The 13,716-nt window shown below is 42.1% G+C and overlaps 1 protein-coding gene and 1 long non-coding RNA gene across 2 annotated transcripts in view; one reads left to right on the top strand and one right to left on the bottom strand.

Moving 5' to 3' along the window:
* The first annotated feature begins 1,104 nt into the window (after positions 1 to 1,104).
* LOC125138871 overlaps positions 1,105 to 13,716 on the top strand; it is a 15,464-nt gene continuing 2,852 nt past the window's right edge. The window contains exons 1-2 of the long non-coding RNA XR_007137972.1: positions 1,105 to 2,135; positions 2,714 to 3,430. This is a non-coding gene — a long non-coding RNA (uncharacterized LOC125138871). The remainder of the gene's footprint in view (positions 2,136 to 2,713; positions 3,431 to 13,716) is intronic.
* Positions 6,405 to 11,895, bottom strand: si:ch73-248e21.7 (hepatitis A virus cellular receptor 1). The gene is made up of 2 exons (XM_027134757.2): positions 11,592 to 11,895; positions 6,405 to 8,771 (listed from the first exon to the last, which is right to left on the bottom strand). The coding sequence occupies exon 2, from the start codon at positions 8,455 to 8,457 to the stop codon at positions 7,138 to 7,140; it is 1,320 nt and encodes a 439-aa protein (XP_026990558.2). The 5' UTR covers positions 8,458 to 8,771; positions 11,592 to 11,895; the 3' UTR covers positions 6,405 to 7,137.

Raw genomic sequence — 13,716 nt, forward strand, 5'->3', positions numbered from 1 at the left:
AAGACGGCAACCAAAAGCAGTGAAATGTCACTATTCTTATTACCAGAGTTGTCATATAATATATAATATAGAACTCTTCTTGTTTTAAATTCTCACTGAGGGCTAAAACCCCCTAAAGATGAAACCCTAGAACTGCCCCTGGGGTCAACCCAAAAAACACCAAGTGCTTAATTTAATTAACATTAATTTTGTCATTTGTAAAACATCACAATAATTTTGAGTTGTTTTGAAGCACAGAGCTGGAATCTCCCTACAGTTTGGGATATGGCCTTGGTGATACACTTGGTATACATTATATTTCCAAAAGTATTGGGTCACCTGACCTTTCCTGCTATATGTGGTTGTTTTCTGATCGCATCCCTACTGAACACCTTTGGGATGAATGTGAACGCTGACTCCACCCTACATCACCTACATCAGTGCCTGCCTTTCGTAACACTCTTGTGGCTGATGAACACAAATATCCATCAACACACTCCAAAATTATATATACATACACACACACACACACACATATAGGTATATATATATATATATATATATATATATATATATATATATATATATATATATATATATATATATATTAAAAAAAACATCACGTCCAGTTTCCAGCATGACACTAAACAGGTAGTAATATGGGCGACTTTTTTTATGGGGTCAGAATTGTTTCGTTGAACGCAATCCACAAATGAGCAGGAAGCCATTCACAAATAAATACAATTAAATATATCTTTATAAATATTTTTTTATTTGAAAATTCCATTTTTTATTTGTGAATTTCATTTCTTTTTGTGAAATTTGTAACATATATTTACGGTTTGCTTATTGTGCATTTGTTGATTTAAAAAATATTTGTGAAACTCTTTATATTTATTTGTGGATCATAGTATATTTATTCAGAATAACGAAACAATTCTGACCCCATACTTTTTACTTAAGTACATGTCAGAGCCCAAACTTCTTTACTTTAACTTGAGTAACAGAGTGTAGTCACTACTTCTACTGTTACTGGAGTCTTTTAAAAAATGAGTATCTGTACTTCTACTGGAGTAAAGGATGTGTGTACTTTTGCCACCTCTGGTGTGTGTGTGTGTGTGTGTGTGTGTGTGTGTGTGTGTGTGTGTGTGTGTGTGTGTGTGTGTGTGTGTGTGTGTGTGTGGTCACAGCTCTATCTGGTGGTGTTCAGTGGTAATTACAGCTACACCAGAGTCTCAGAGTTCTGAGTGAATTGTGGGCGGAGTTATAAAGAGCACTCATCACAGTTGGTTTTGTAACTTTATCTTGTTTTATATTCTGCTTTTTGTTTGTTTTTGTTGTTTTCCTCAAATTGTTAAATTTATTTATTTATCTATTTATTTATTTGTTTATATTTATTTATTTATTTATTTAACTCTAAGTCCACTTGTTTTGCTCACTTCATTAAACACTAAACACCATTGTAGTGGACATTTTAAGTATAATGAGTGTTTATATGTAAATTCGTAGTCAGACGATGGAGAGAGAACAGGAGGCTCATGTTGCTGCATAAATGTTCCTGCCATAAACATTCTTGCCATAAACGTTCCAGCATAAACGTTCCATGTGTTAAAAGGATGGGAACTTTAGGCGAGTGTGTATGCATGTGCTTGATAAGATCTGACCTTCCTAAGGTGACTGAGAGGACACATAAACACAAATGCACACACACACACACACACACACACACACACACACACACACACACACATACCAACACACACACACCAGGCCACACAAGCACACACCTAGAGTACAAATTGGAGAGCTGAATCACGACTTTGCCTCTTCACTCTGTAGACTCAGCACTCTACACTGTATGGAAGATGCCTTTAGCTGCAGCAAAATAAAATACCATCTTTACTTCTTTGCTTTTACCACCAACTCGGAGTCTGAGTGTGTTTTTTATATGTAGATCAAAACTACATGTAACACAATTTTGGAGGTCAGACCGAGATATCATTCGTCTGTGTGCCAGTCTCGAGGTCGACCCCTTACCTGTCTGGTCCGGACCAACTCGAAGACGGTTACTTCGTCAAACCACACAATTGACTACTAGTGGTTAAAGATCTGGACAATCACGAGACTGAACCAGCGACTGGATTCTGAGCTAAGTGGTAAGATTTCAATTTATTTATATTCTCGATCTTTCCATCTTCAGACAATCTGCCTCAAAGTTACGTGAAAGTTCTGGGGACTGACTGTGTGCTACGACACGTACGCTTAAATCACTCTGAGCTAGCTTTGAGGAAAGCTGCCGCTGCATGCTGACGAGCACAATGAAGGGAACCTGGGCAGGTTAAAGCAAACTAAAAAGAGGAAATAAAGGCATTTGTCTGATGATTGATTGTCAAAAGGAAATAAAAAAGAAAAAAGAGGTTACAGACAGGTTACATGGGTGGTGGAAGAAGTAAAGATGGGAAGGACATCCTAATGTTCAATTTATGATAACTGATTATGGACCCGGTTCTGTATCGCAGTTTCCCATGTGGGTGATGGACTGTGGATTTCCAGAAAAAGGTCGTTTTAATAAAAGGCATTTAGAAAAGTTGAGAGAAAAGTTGCATGAGGTTGGAAAGAAAAAAAGGAAAAGAGACGAGAAGTAGATTGGGTTGCATATAATGGGCAACTGAGGCTCAAACCAGAGCGCACAAATTAATACACACAAACTAATTCACAATCTTCTTCTCTTCAGTGTTTTAAATCTTTCGTAGACCCAGACCCGGATGGCCGCCCGCTCAGACCGCCACCTCAGGCACCTCGCAGACGAACACTAACCAACCACCACCTCGTTACACTGCTGCGGCTTCTACACCCGACCGACAGACGGTTTACTCTCCATCTGATATTATACAAACAGACGTGCACAAAGGAATGCAGCTCTGAGTAAAAATGGATATGACAAAAATCTCCAGATATCTCACACGATTGACACACAGCGATGCACACGGCGGCCTCGAACGCCCCGATAACATGGCTGCAGCTGCTGATCTCACACGTACAGGCAAATCTGAGGAACAGATTCATCAATGGATTAAGAGAGGACATTGCAAGAAAAGTCATGCAAACTTACATTACCTGGGATACTGGAACATTGTCTCTGATTGAACAGCATGCTATCCATGCAGAAAAGCTGCTAAAGACAAAAAGACAAAAAGGAAAGGACAAAAGGGTAGAAATGAGACACCGTCTCCTCATGGTTCAGTTGTCTGAGGCCCAAGGAGATTCTACCAGAGGGAGGGGCTGTGGAAAAGGTAGAGGACGGAACAGAACTGGATTTCAGTATGGATGTTTTTTATGCAGAAGTTCAGATCACTGGACACGGGATTGCCCTAGAAAATATCAGGGGAAGCCAAGTATGGAGAGGCATGAGGTCTGGACGGGTCTGGGGCAGGGGGGCACCCAGGGATGGGTAAGTCTGACTTTTTTATGCAATGCGAGGAAGAAAAGCTTAAGCTAACTGTTTCATGTCTAGCAAAATATCAGAGTTTACTATTACACTTGTGAATGAAAGCTACGCTAAATATAATGAGCCCAGGTTTACAGAAATGCCTGTGATTACGTTACATGTCGAACGATTACAGACACTGTTCTCAGGAGCAGAGCACTCTGTGTTTGTGTAAATTGTGCACTTCACCTAAAATGAGCACTCGCTCCATGTTTATCAGGTCATTGAGACATTCTCAGCGCCATTAAGGTGCAAATTAAATGTAAATCCTAGCACATCACAAGGCTTTACTACAGAATGGGGAACTGCCTTGTAAAACATTATCTCAGATCTCTGCTCATGATACAAATGGAAACTGTGTGATTTTTCTTTTCCTGACGTCACACACGCTCTCGTGGGACGAGCAGAAATTCTCACCTCTTCTTCTCACACAGAATACATAACACCAGAAGTTTAACACTTCACTGCCCACAGACACAGACACTCACCAGATAAGAGCTATGAGAAAGAGTAGTATAGGAAGTTAGATAAACCAGATGTACTGATGTTGAAGCGTGTGATATGGCGTGAGAACAGATCTGCTGTTAAGGTAGATTTAGTTCATGTTTCAGCTCGAGCCGGTTATTCACACCTTTTCCAGATGAACCGTGCATCTCCACATCGCTCTTTAGTCGAATCCACAAATGATGAGTGGGAAATTTTGGGAAAATGGATGTTACAGGTCACTCAGACTTATGATCGGGAACAAACCGAGCAGCCAGTTGTCTTTTACAGCTCAAATTGAATGCATACATCACACCACTAAATTGTATGGTTAGGGAGATCCGTCCTGATGACTTATCAGATCCCAAGCCATGGTGTAAAATTGAAGCGATGTGTTTGTGCAGGGCCAGAAATGAAAAAAGGCTCAATATCCCCTAAAACCAGAAGCTATAGCAGTTATAACACCGGTGTTCAACTCCCTGTTAAAAGCTGTGTGACGTCTCCTGTGTGAACCCCACTGTTCCCAGTAAAGAACATAAGCCTGTCATAACTGACGCCAAGAAGTGAAGTTTCTCAGACATATCATTTCTGCATAAGGTAAATGACTCGAGTCGAGCAGAATAGAGGCAATTCAGAAAATTCTGAAACAGTTAATGTCTTTTTTAGGCATGTGTTTATACTGTAGCACGTTCATACCTTATTATGATATGGCCAGGGGCGGTCGTGGCCTAACCAGGGGCAGTCGTGGCCTAACCATGGGCAGTCGTGGCCTAACCAGGGGCAGTCGTGGCCTAACCATGGGCAGTCGTGGCCTAACCAGGGGCAGTCGTGGCCTAACCATGGGCAGTCGTGGCCTAATGGTTAGAGAGTCTGATTCATAACCCAAAGGTTGTGGGTTCGAGTCTCGGGCCAGCCACAACTGAGGTGCCCTTGAGCAAGGCAACAAACCCTCCATCTGCTCCCAGGGCACCGCAGCATAAATGGCTGTCCACTGCTCCGGGTGTGTGTTCACTGCTGTGTGTGTGTTCACTGGTGTGTGTGTGTGTGTGTGTGTTCACTGCTGTGTGTGTTCACTGCTGTGTGTGTGTGTGTTCACTGCTGTGTGTGTGTTCACTGCTGTGTGTGTGTGTTCACTGCTGTGTGTGTGTGTTCACTGCTGTGTGTGTGTTCACTGCTGTGTGTGTGTGTGTGTGTGTGAGTGTTCACTGCTGTGTGTGTGTTCACTGCTTTGTGTGTGTTCACTGCTGTGTGTGTGTGTTCACTGCTGTGTGTGTGTTCACTGCTGTGTGTGTGTGTTCACTGCTGTGTGTGTGTTCACTGTGGTGTGTGTGCACTTCTGATGGATTAAATGCAGAAAACAAATTCTGAGTGTGGGTCACCGTACTTAGCCGTATGTCACGTCACTAACATGATGTTTTAGAGGCACCGTTACAAGGCCTACAAGCACACAGCAATGTGATGTGGACTGAGAGTGCAAAAGCTGCATTACATACAGCACCCACACTAGACATCACTGACCCTGAGACCATTTACACAAACTGTTGGGATAAGGGAGTTGTGTGTCGAAAAAGTGGGCTGCATGACATCAGTTTTGCTCCTAAAATGATGGGGCCAAACTCAGACCAGTAGTACAGTGTATTTTTCAGCTAAACTAGCTGCAGTGCAGCAGGTCTGCTCATGTGTCTCAGAGCAGTAGCTGCAACAGAAAAGTCCTGTGAGACATTGTAGGCTACAGCGAATTAACTCTGTTGGTACCGACGGAGTGTTGTAACTGCTTCTGGAGCAAAAAAACAGCACGGTTGAGACGCAACACTGTGTTTTTATAAATGCAGAACAAAGTTAAACGATGTACAACTCTAAACCCTGCCACTCTGAGCAGGATGGAGAGCCTCGTGATTGTCAGAGTGTGGTTAATGAAGTTTGTAGCCCATGACCTGATTTGCAGGAGAAACCGCTGACCAACACTGATCTGGAACTATTTGTGGACGGATTAGCGTCAAGGAACTCAGAAACAGGTCAAAACCATGTGGGGTTTGCAGTAGTTACCCAGAATTACATTTTACTCTCAGGTAAACTCCCATGTCATTACTCAGCACAGGCTGCAGAACATACAGCCCTTATAGAAGCCTGCAAATTGGCAGAGGGTAAGACTGTGACGGTGTACACTGATATCAGGTGCAGCTTCAGTAGTACACAGCGTTGGGACACTGTGGAAACACCATCTAATGCTCAGACAGAATGAGCTCCTCCTCCTCAGGGGTTTAATACAGTTAACTGTCTGCACGTGACATGCTGTCTGGTTCTGACTCGTGTGTTCTGACTCGAGTCTTCTGACTCCTGTTTATGACTCGTGTGTTCTGATTCCTGGATAAGGGCGTCTGCCAAATGCTCGGAATGTAAAATGTAAAGATGAATAAAATAATTAACAGAAAGAAATAAAGCAGCGGATATGACACTTGGTCAAACGGCTGTATTTTGAAAATAGAAACACACCAAAAAAAAAAAAAAACACATAAATGATATCAATTATTAATCTATTGCTGTAGACAATATTACAGTACCGGCAGTGTTCAGGTCTGATCTCAGGTCTGATCTCAGGTCTGATCTCAGGTCTGATCTTAGGTCTGATCTCAGGTCTGATCTCAGGTCTGATCTCAGGTCTGATCTTAGGTCTGATCTCAGGTCTGATCTCAGGTCTGATCTCAGGTCTGATCTCAGGTCTGATCTCAGGTCTGATCTTAGGTCTGATCTCAGGTCTGCCAGCTTTATAGCACTTTATTGTATACTGTATCTATTTTAAATCTAAAATCAATACACAAATTAAAAAAAATGCAAAATGAAAATCCAAAGAGACGTTTGTGTGTGTGTGTGTGTGTGTGTGTGTGTGTGTGTGTGTGTGTGTGTGTGTGTGTGTGTGTGACAGAACCCACAGTTAAACTCAACAGTCCAAAAACTACAGTTCCATTTTTTTCGGTTTAGTTGGATGAAGATGTAGAAGGTAAAAAGATGATTTAAAATGTCTCTGACATCATGAGCTAAAATCAAACATTTCAGATTTAATATAAAAATGTACATTATAACATCATTCTAAATTATTCATATAATTATTCAGATTATTCTGATCTCTTGACACGAGTGTGAGCTAGAAGGTGTTGAACTCATCCGTTTGTGGAACCGTGAAGGACATTTCACACAGCGGTGGTGAGACAGAAAGTTTCTCCTCCATTAGGCTCCGCCTCGTTCTTGTCTGTCTTTCCTGCTGCTGCTTCAGCATCTGCATCCTCGCTCTTTCCTGCCTCATTTCTTTTCTCCTTCCCTTCCTCGTCGATGAACAGCAGAGGCTCTTTCTCCTCCCACTGCTTGACCTCAGTTGACCCCGGTCGTCCCACGCCTCCATTCTCCTCTAGCGTCGTGAACGTGCTGAGCCCCGTCAACTCCACTCCATCTGTCTTCTTCTCCTCTCCTTGTACCTCAACTTCCTCTGGACCTTCGCAATCTCTGCCTCCTAATTTCACAGGCCCCGCCCAGACATCATCCTCTGTGACTTTCTTCTTCTTGGACCTTTGTCCCGTCATATGCCCAAAGTTCTGATGGCCACTTTGCCTCCTGCGCTTGATGACGATGATCATGACGCACAGAGTGGTTAATATGCAGAAGATGACCAGCGCTATGACAGAGATGATTAGCCAGTTAGCTTCTTTTTTAGTGTCTTTAGCAAGGCTACTCATGCCGCTGTTGGTGGATGACATCTCCTCGGGGTATGTGCTATTAAGGGACGTGAGCGTGGACAGCCCTTGGGTGGTGGTGGGCATAAATGTGGGTGTGATGGTGGGGGTGGTGTTGGGCATGGTAGTGGGTGTGATGGTGGGGGTGGTGTAGGGCATGGTAGTGGGTTTGGTGGTGGGGGTGGGGTTAGGCATGGTAGTGGGGGTGGTGGTGGGGATGGGGATGGGCGTGTTTGTGGTAGTGGATGTGGGGGTAGGAGTGTTATTTGGTGAGGTGTCAGTAGTCTCCACCTCCACCATTGTAGGTGTAGAAACCTCTGGTTTTATGCTCATAGATGTTTGAAGAAGAATGGTTGGAGATGGTGATGGTGTCTGAAAAGGCTCAGTGGTGGTGGTGATCACCATGCTCTCGTCCTGCATGGAGTTAGTGGTAAATCTGTAAGGATCAGCTGGAGAGGAGAGGTCATTTGTCATCATGGTGTTGTGTACAAAAATGGTTGTAGACTCTGCAGTGGTCAGAGGTTCTGAAGAGGTCAGAAGCTCCTGAGTGGACATCATATGTTCTTCTGATGTTTTTACTTTTTCAGCCTCGGATATAAGATCGTTGCTGGTGAGCTCCATTTTACCAGTTGCATTGTTTATACCTGGGCTTGTTTCTGTCACCGGTGAGGAGACGCTCTGCATCACACTCATGGGATCAGTGTTGGCCATCTGGGCCTTCAGGAGCATGACATCTGGTCCGAGAGCCAGCGAGAAGACCAGTGTAATAAATAGAAGGTACATCCTGTTTCACTGCAACCACAGGGTTAAGATTTATTTCTTTCTCTTTTTTTAAGAGATCAGATATGATGGATGATCTTGAGGTCTTGAGCTTCAGGGGCTCCAGAAAATCACATCTGCAGCTTCTTCAGCAGAGATTTAAAGATGCTGACTCGTTAATAATAACCATCGTGTTTCATCGCAAGACTTGGGTTGTTCCTGTCCCCGTGCTGTGGCTGTTTTTGAGGTTAATGTAAGCCGGAAAGACACAACCCTTCTCTTCCTCTTTCTCCTTCGTCTCTCTCTCTCTCATTCGCTCGTTTTCTAGTTCAGTGCAGCTGGGGCGTGGTGCAGAATGTAGAAGAGATGAGAAAGAAAGAGAGGACAGAGATGATTAGTCATTAAAATGCTTTTAAAAATGTAAAAATGAACCCCCTGAGGAACTGACTCGTTTTCTATCAGTTTACTTGCTGTTAGAACCACAGACTCAGTAATATGAATTAAATGATTAAATAAAGTACAGAGACACTGAATACCAGTAATGTGTGTAATGTGTGTGAGGTGTGTAATGTGTGTGTAATGTGTGTGAGGTGTGTAATGTGTGTGAGGTGTGTGTAATGTGTGTGAGGTGTGTAATGTGTGTGAGGTGTGTTATGTGTGTGAGGTTTGTGAGGTGTGTAATGTGTGTGAGGTGTGTAATGTGTGTTATGTGTGTGAGGTGTGTAATGTGTGTGATGTGTGTAATGTGTGTAATGTGTGTGAGGTGTGTAATGTGTGTGAGGTGTGTTATGTGTGTGAGGTTTGTGAGGTGTGTAATGTGTGTGAGGTGTGTAATGTGTGTAATGTGTGTGAGGTGTGTAATGTGTGTGAGGTGTGTAATGTGTGTAATGTGTGTGAGGTGTGTTGTGTGTGTAATGTGTGTGCGGTGGTGTCACTGTGTGTGCGGTGTGTCCTGTGGTGTCCTGTGTGTCCTGTGTGGTGCGGTGTGTCCTGTGTGTCCTGTTGTGTGCGGTGTGTTGTGTGTGTCCTGTGTGTGCGGTGTGTCCTGTGTGTCCTGTGTGTCCTGTGTGTTCAGTGTGTGCGAGTGTGTCCTGTGTGGTGCGGTGTGTCCTGTGTGTGCGGTGTGTCCTGTGTGTGCGGTGTGTGCTGTTGTGCGGTGTGTCCTGTGTGTGCGGTGTGTGCGGTGTGTTCCTGTGTGTGCGGTGTGTGCTGTGTGTGCTGTGTGTGCGGTGTGTCCTTGTGTTGCGGTGTGTCCTGGTGTGTGTACCTGTGTGTCATGTGTGTGCGGTGTGTCCTGTGTGGTGCAGGTGTGTCATTGGTGTCCTGTGCTGGGTCCTGTGTGTCCTGTGGTGCGGCGGTGTGTCATGTGTGTGCGGTGTGGTCCTGTGTGTCATGTGTGTGTCTCTGTGGTGGTCCTGTGGTGTGCGGTGGGTGTCCTGTGTGTGCGTGCGTGTTCATGTGTGTGTAGGTGTGTTATGTGTGTGCGGTCGTGTCCTGTGTGTGCCTGTGTGTCAATGGTGTGTCCTGTGTGTGCTCGTTGTGTCCTGTGTGTCCTTGTGTGTGATATGTGTAATGTGTGTAATGTGTGTGAGGTGTGTAATGTGTGTAATGTGTGTGAGGTGTGTAATGTGTGTGAGGTGTGTTATGTGTGTGAGGTGTGTAATGTGTGTGATGTGTGTAATGTGTGTAATGTGTGTGATGTGTGTAATGTGTGTGATGTGTGTGAGGTGTGTGATATGTGTAATGTGTGTTATGTGTGTGAGGTGTGTAATGTGTGTTCTGTGTGTGAGGTGTGTAATGTGTGTGAGGTGTGTAATGTGTGTGATGTGTGTACTGTAATGTGTGTGATGTGTGTGAGGTGTGTGATATGTGTAATGTGTGTGATGTGTGTACTGTAATGTGTGTGAGGTTGTAAACACTTGTAAACACTTATAAACATATAAACACATAAATATGTAAACACTTATAAACACAGATAAACACTTATAAACACATATAAACACTTATGAACACATAGAACTCATATAAACACTTATAAACACATATAAACACATATAAACACTTATGAACACATATAAACACTTATAAACACATATAAACACTTATAAACACTTATAAACACATATAAACACTTATAAACACTTATAATCACTTATGAACACATATAAACACTTATAAACACTTATCACTTATAAACACTTATAATCACTTATAAACACATATAAACACTTATAAACACTTATCACTTATAAACACTTATAATCACTTATAAACACTTATAAACACATATAAACACATATAAACACTTATAAACACTTATCACTTATAAACACTTATAATCACTTATAAACACTTATAATCACTTATTTTCACTTATAAACACCTATAATCACTTATAAACACTTATAAACACATATAAACACATATTATAAACACTTATTATCACTTATAAACACATATAAACACTTATAAACACTTATAATCACTTATAAACACATATAAACACTTATTATCACTTATAAACACCTATAATCACTTATAAACACTTATAAACACATATAATCACTTATAAACACTTATAATCACTTATAAACACATATAAACACTTATAATCACTTATAAACACTTATTATCACTTATTTTCACTTATAAACACCTATAATCACTTATAAACACTTATAAACACATATAAACACATATTATAAACACTTATTATCACTTATAAACACATATAAACACTTATAAACACTTATAATCACTTATAAACACATATAAACACTTATTATCACTTATAAACACCTATAATCACTTATAAACACTTATAAACACATATAAACACATATTATAAACAGTTATTATCACTTATAAACACCTATAAACACTTATAATCACTTATAAACACATATAACAGTGTAGTGGAAAGTTACATGTTCACGCATGTAGAGTTGAACACAGCGGTGTGCTGCAGCGCTGAACATTGTGGTGTAGGTTACAGAGGAAACGTTGAGCTCTGATCACACAGTGCTTTCAGCTATCATTCTGGAAGACGTTTATTACAGATGGGGTTTTGTCTCACATGTGTATGTGCTCTAATCCCCTCATGGACTTTACATCATCTGCATGTTTATTGTGTTAATAAACTCAAACATGTTACTCACCTTCATGAGCGAGTTCTTTCTCCAGCGCCGTCACCGAGTCTCACACGCTTCTGTGACAGAAAAAACGTCTCACACGTCTATCGATGACCCATATCCTCCTCCTGCTCCTCCTCTCTTCCTCTACCTCTCACTTCTTTTAGCGTCTGTGTGTGTGTGTGTTTGTGTGTGTGTGTGTGTGTGTGTGTGTGTGTGTGTGTGTGTGTGTGTGTGTGTGTGTGTGTGTGTGTGTGTGTGTGTGTGTGTCTTTTCCCTGTAGCTCTGTGTCTCACAGCTTCTCTGCACCTAACACACAGCAATGAACACACACACTGAAGTTTAGAGAAAAAGAAGAAGCTAGATAGGAAGCTGGGTGCTGGGTGTGTTTTAACATGAGGCTGTGTGTGTGTGTGTGTGTGTGTGTGTGTGTGTGTGTGTGTGTGTGTGTGTGTGTGTCCGTGGGGAGTGGATCAATTGCGTAAAGTGTGAAAATGTGCTCAAACCTCAGTCTCAGGGCCTCGACCTCATCCTGTGTGCTTGCATGCTCTCTGTTTCTTTATGTTTATCATGATGATGTGTGACGTGTCCAGCAGTGATGTGTGTCTCTGTCACCAACAGTGTTTCACACTCACCACATCTGTCTCCGTGGTAACTGGGGTTCAACCAATGGAACATTTTTACCTTCTGTTCATCTTCCTGTAATTCAGCCAGAGTTAAACAATGTGTTTGTGTGTGTGTGTGTGTGTGTGCGTGTGTGTGTGTGTGTGTGTGTGTGTGTGTGTGTGTGTGTGTGTGTGTGTGTGTGTGTGTGTGTGTGGCTGTATTCTGGTAATCTCTGACTGACTTGTTTTGACTGATGTGTCGTCAAGTCAGTCAAATCCCTCGTTAGTGAAGTGTAACTTTCTCACATCTCACTGTGGTTTCTGTAAAGGCTACACCCCACTGAAGCATGGGACCACTATGGATACACAGACAGACAGAGAGATGGACAGACACACACACACACACACACACACACACACACACAGATGGCACTATCCTCTGTGATGCATCACGTAGATAGATGAGTTAAAAACTATGTTTTTGGTAGCTTCAGGTGTCTCAGAACGTTCACTTTATCCTTCTTCACTTTGCATCTGTCGTGTGATAGGGCAGAGCTGGCTGGTGGGCGGGACTTAATTAGGGAGAAAACCTGAGGGTTTAAGCTGGAGAATAGAAGTGAGTGAATGATCAGTGATAATTTGACACAGATGTTAGAGAGAAGAGAAGTGAGCTTCAGGTTTAAACATCAGGTGATGGAACAGAGACCGGATGAAGCTTAAGAACAATTGTCACCTGTAAAAACCTTCAGAAAACCTTTTTCTAATCTATACTCAGGCTCCCAGATTAGGACTTTAAACCTGATCACAGCGCTGTTTAATGCAGTGATCAGGGCTTTACCCATTAGCTCATCACTTCTGCATGTCTTCCTCTTAATTCATCAGCACTAAATAAGTGAAACATGCGACTAGGCTGTTTCCTCTTTTCACACACTGTTCCTTCTGCACACAGTGTTTGTGTGTATGCTTTCTAACCGTCCGGGTGACGAAACAGTTTCAACAGAATCAGTGTGAGCTGCTGCAGTGTCTCCGCTCATGTAGGCTTTATTATACATTATACATCAGAAGTGTTCACAGTTTTTATAACAATAGTGAGAACAGGAAATAACTAATTTCTTAACATAAACAGATCAAAACTATGACGTGTTCCTTCTGTAATAAATAGACAACTGAAATAGAAAATGGGGAAGGAATAAAACACGGGGTTTTTGCTCTTAAAGGAAAATAATCAAGCTGGACTGAAACTTTTTTGCAGAGTCTACGAAAAAGACCTCATGCCCACTCAGGCCACCCCAGACACACACACACACACACACACACACACACACACACTGGCCAATTTATTAACCTGTTCATATCCACTCTGTCATATTATTATCTAATCAGCCAATCAGGTGGCACAAATATGACAAGATCAGACACCAGAAATGGTGTGAAATTGTGGTTAGTTCCAGATAACTGGTATGAAACTGGGATTTTTTACAGATTCATCTATTGAGTTTACACAGAAACATAACAGAGCAGAGGGGAATCACCTGTCTCCTCCATCG

Source organism: Tachysurus fulvidraco, chromosome 15 (assembly GCF_022655615.1).
Source record: "Tachysurus fulvidraco isolate hzauxx_2018 chromosome 15, HZAU_PFXX_2.0, whole genome shotgun sequence".
NCBI classification, from domain to species: Eukaryota; Metazoa; Chordata; class Actinopteri; order Siluriformes; family Bagridae; genus Tachysurus; species Tachysurus fulvidraco.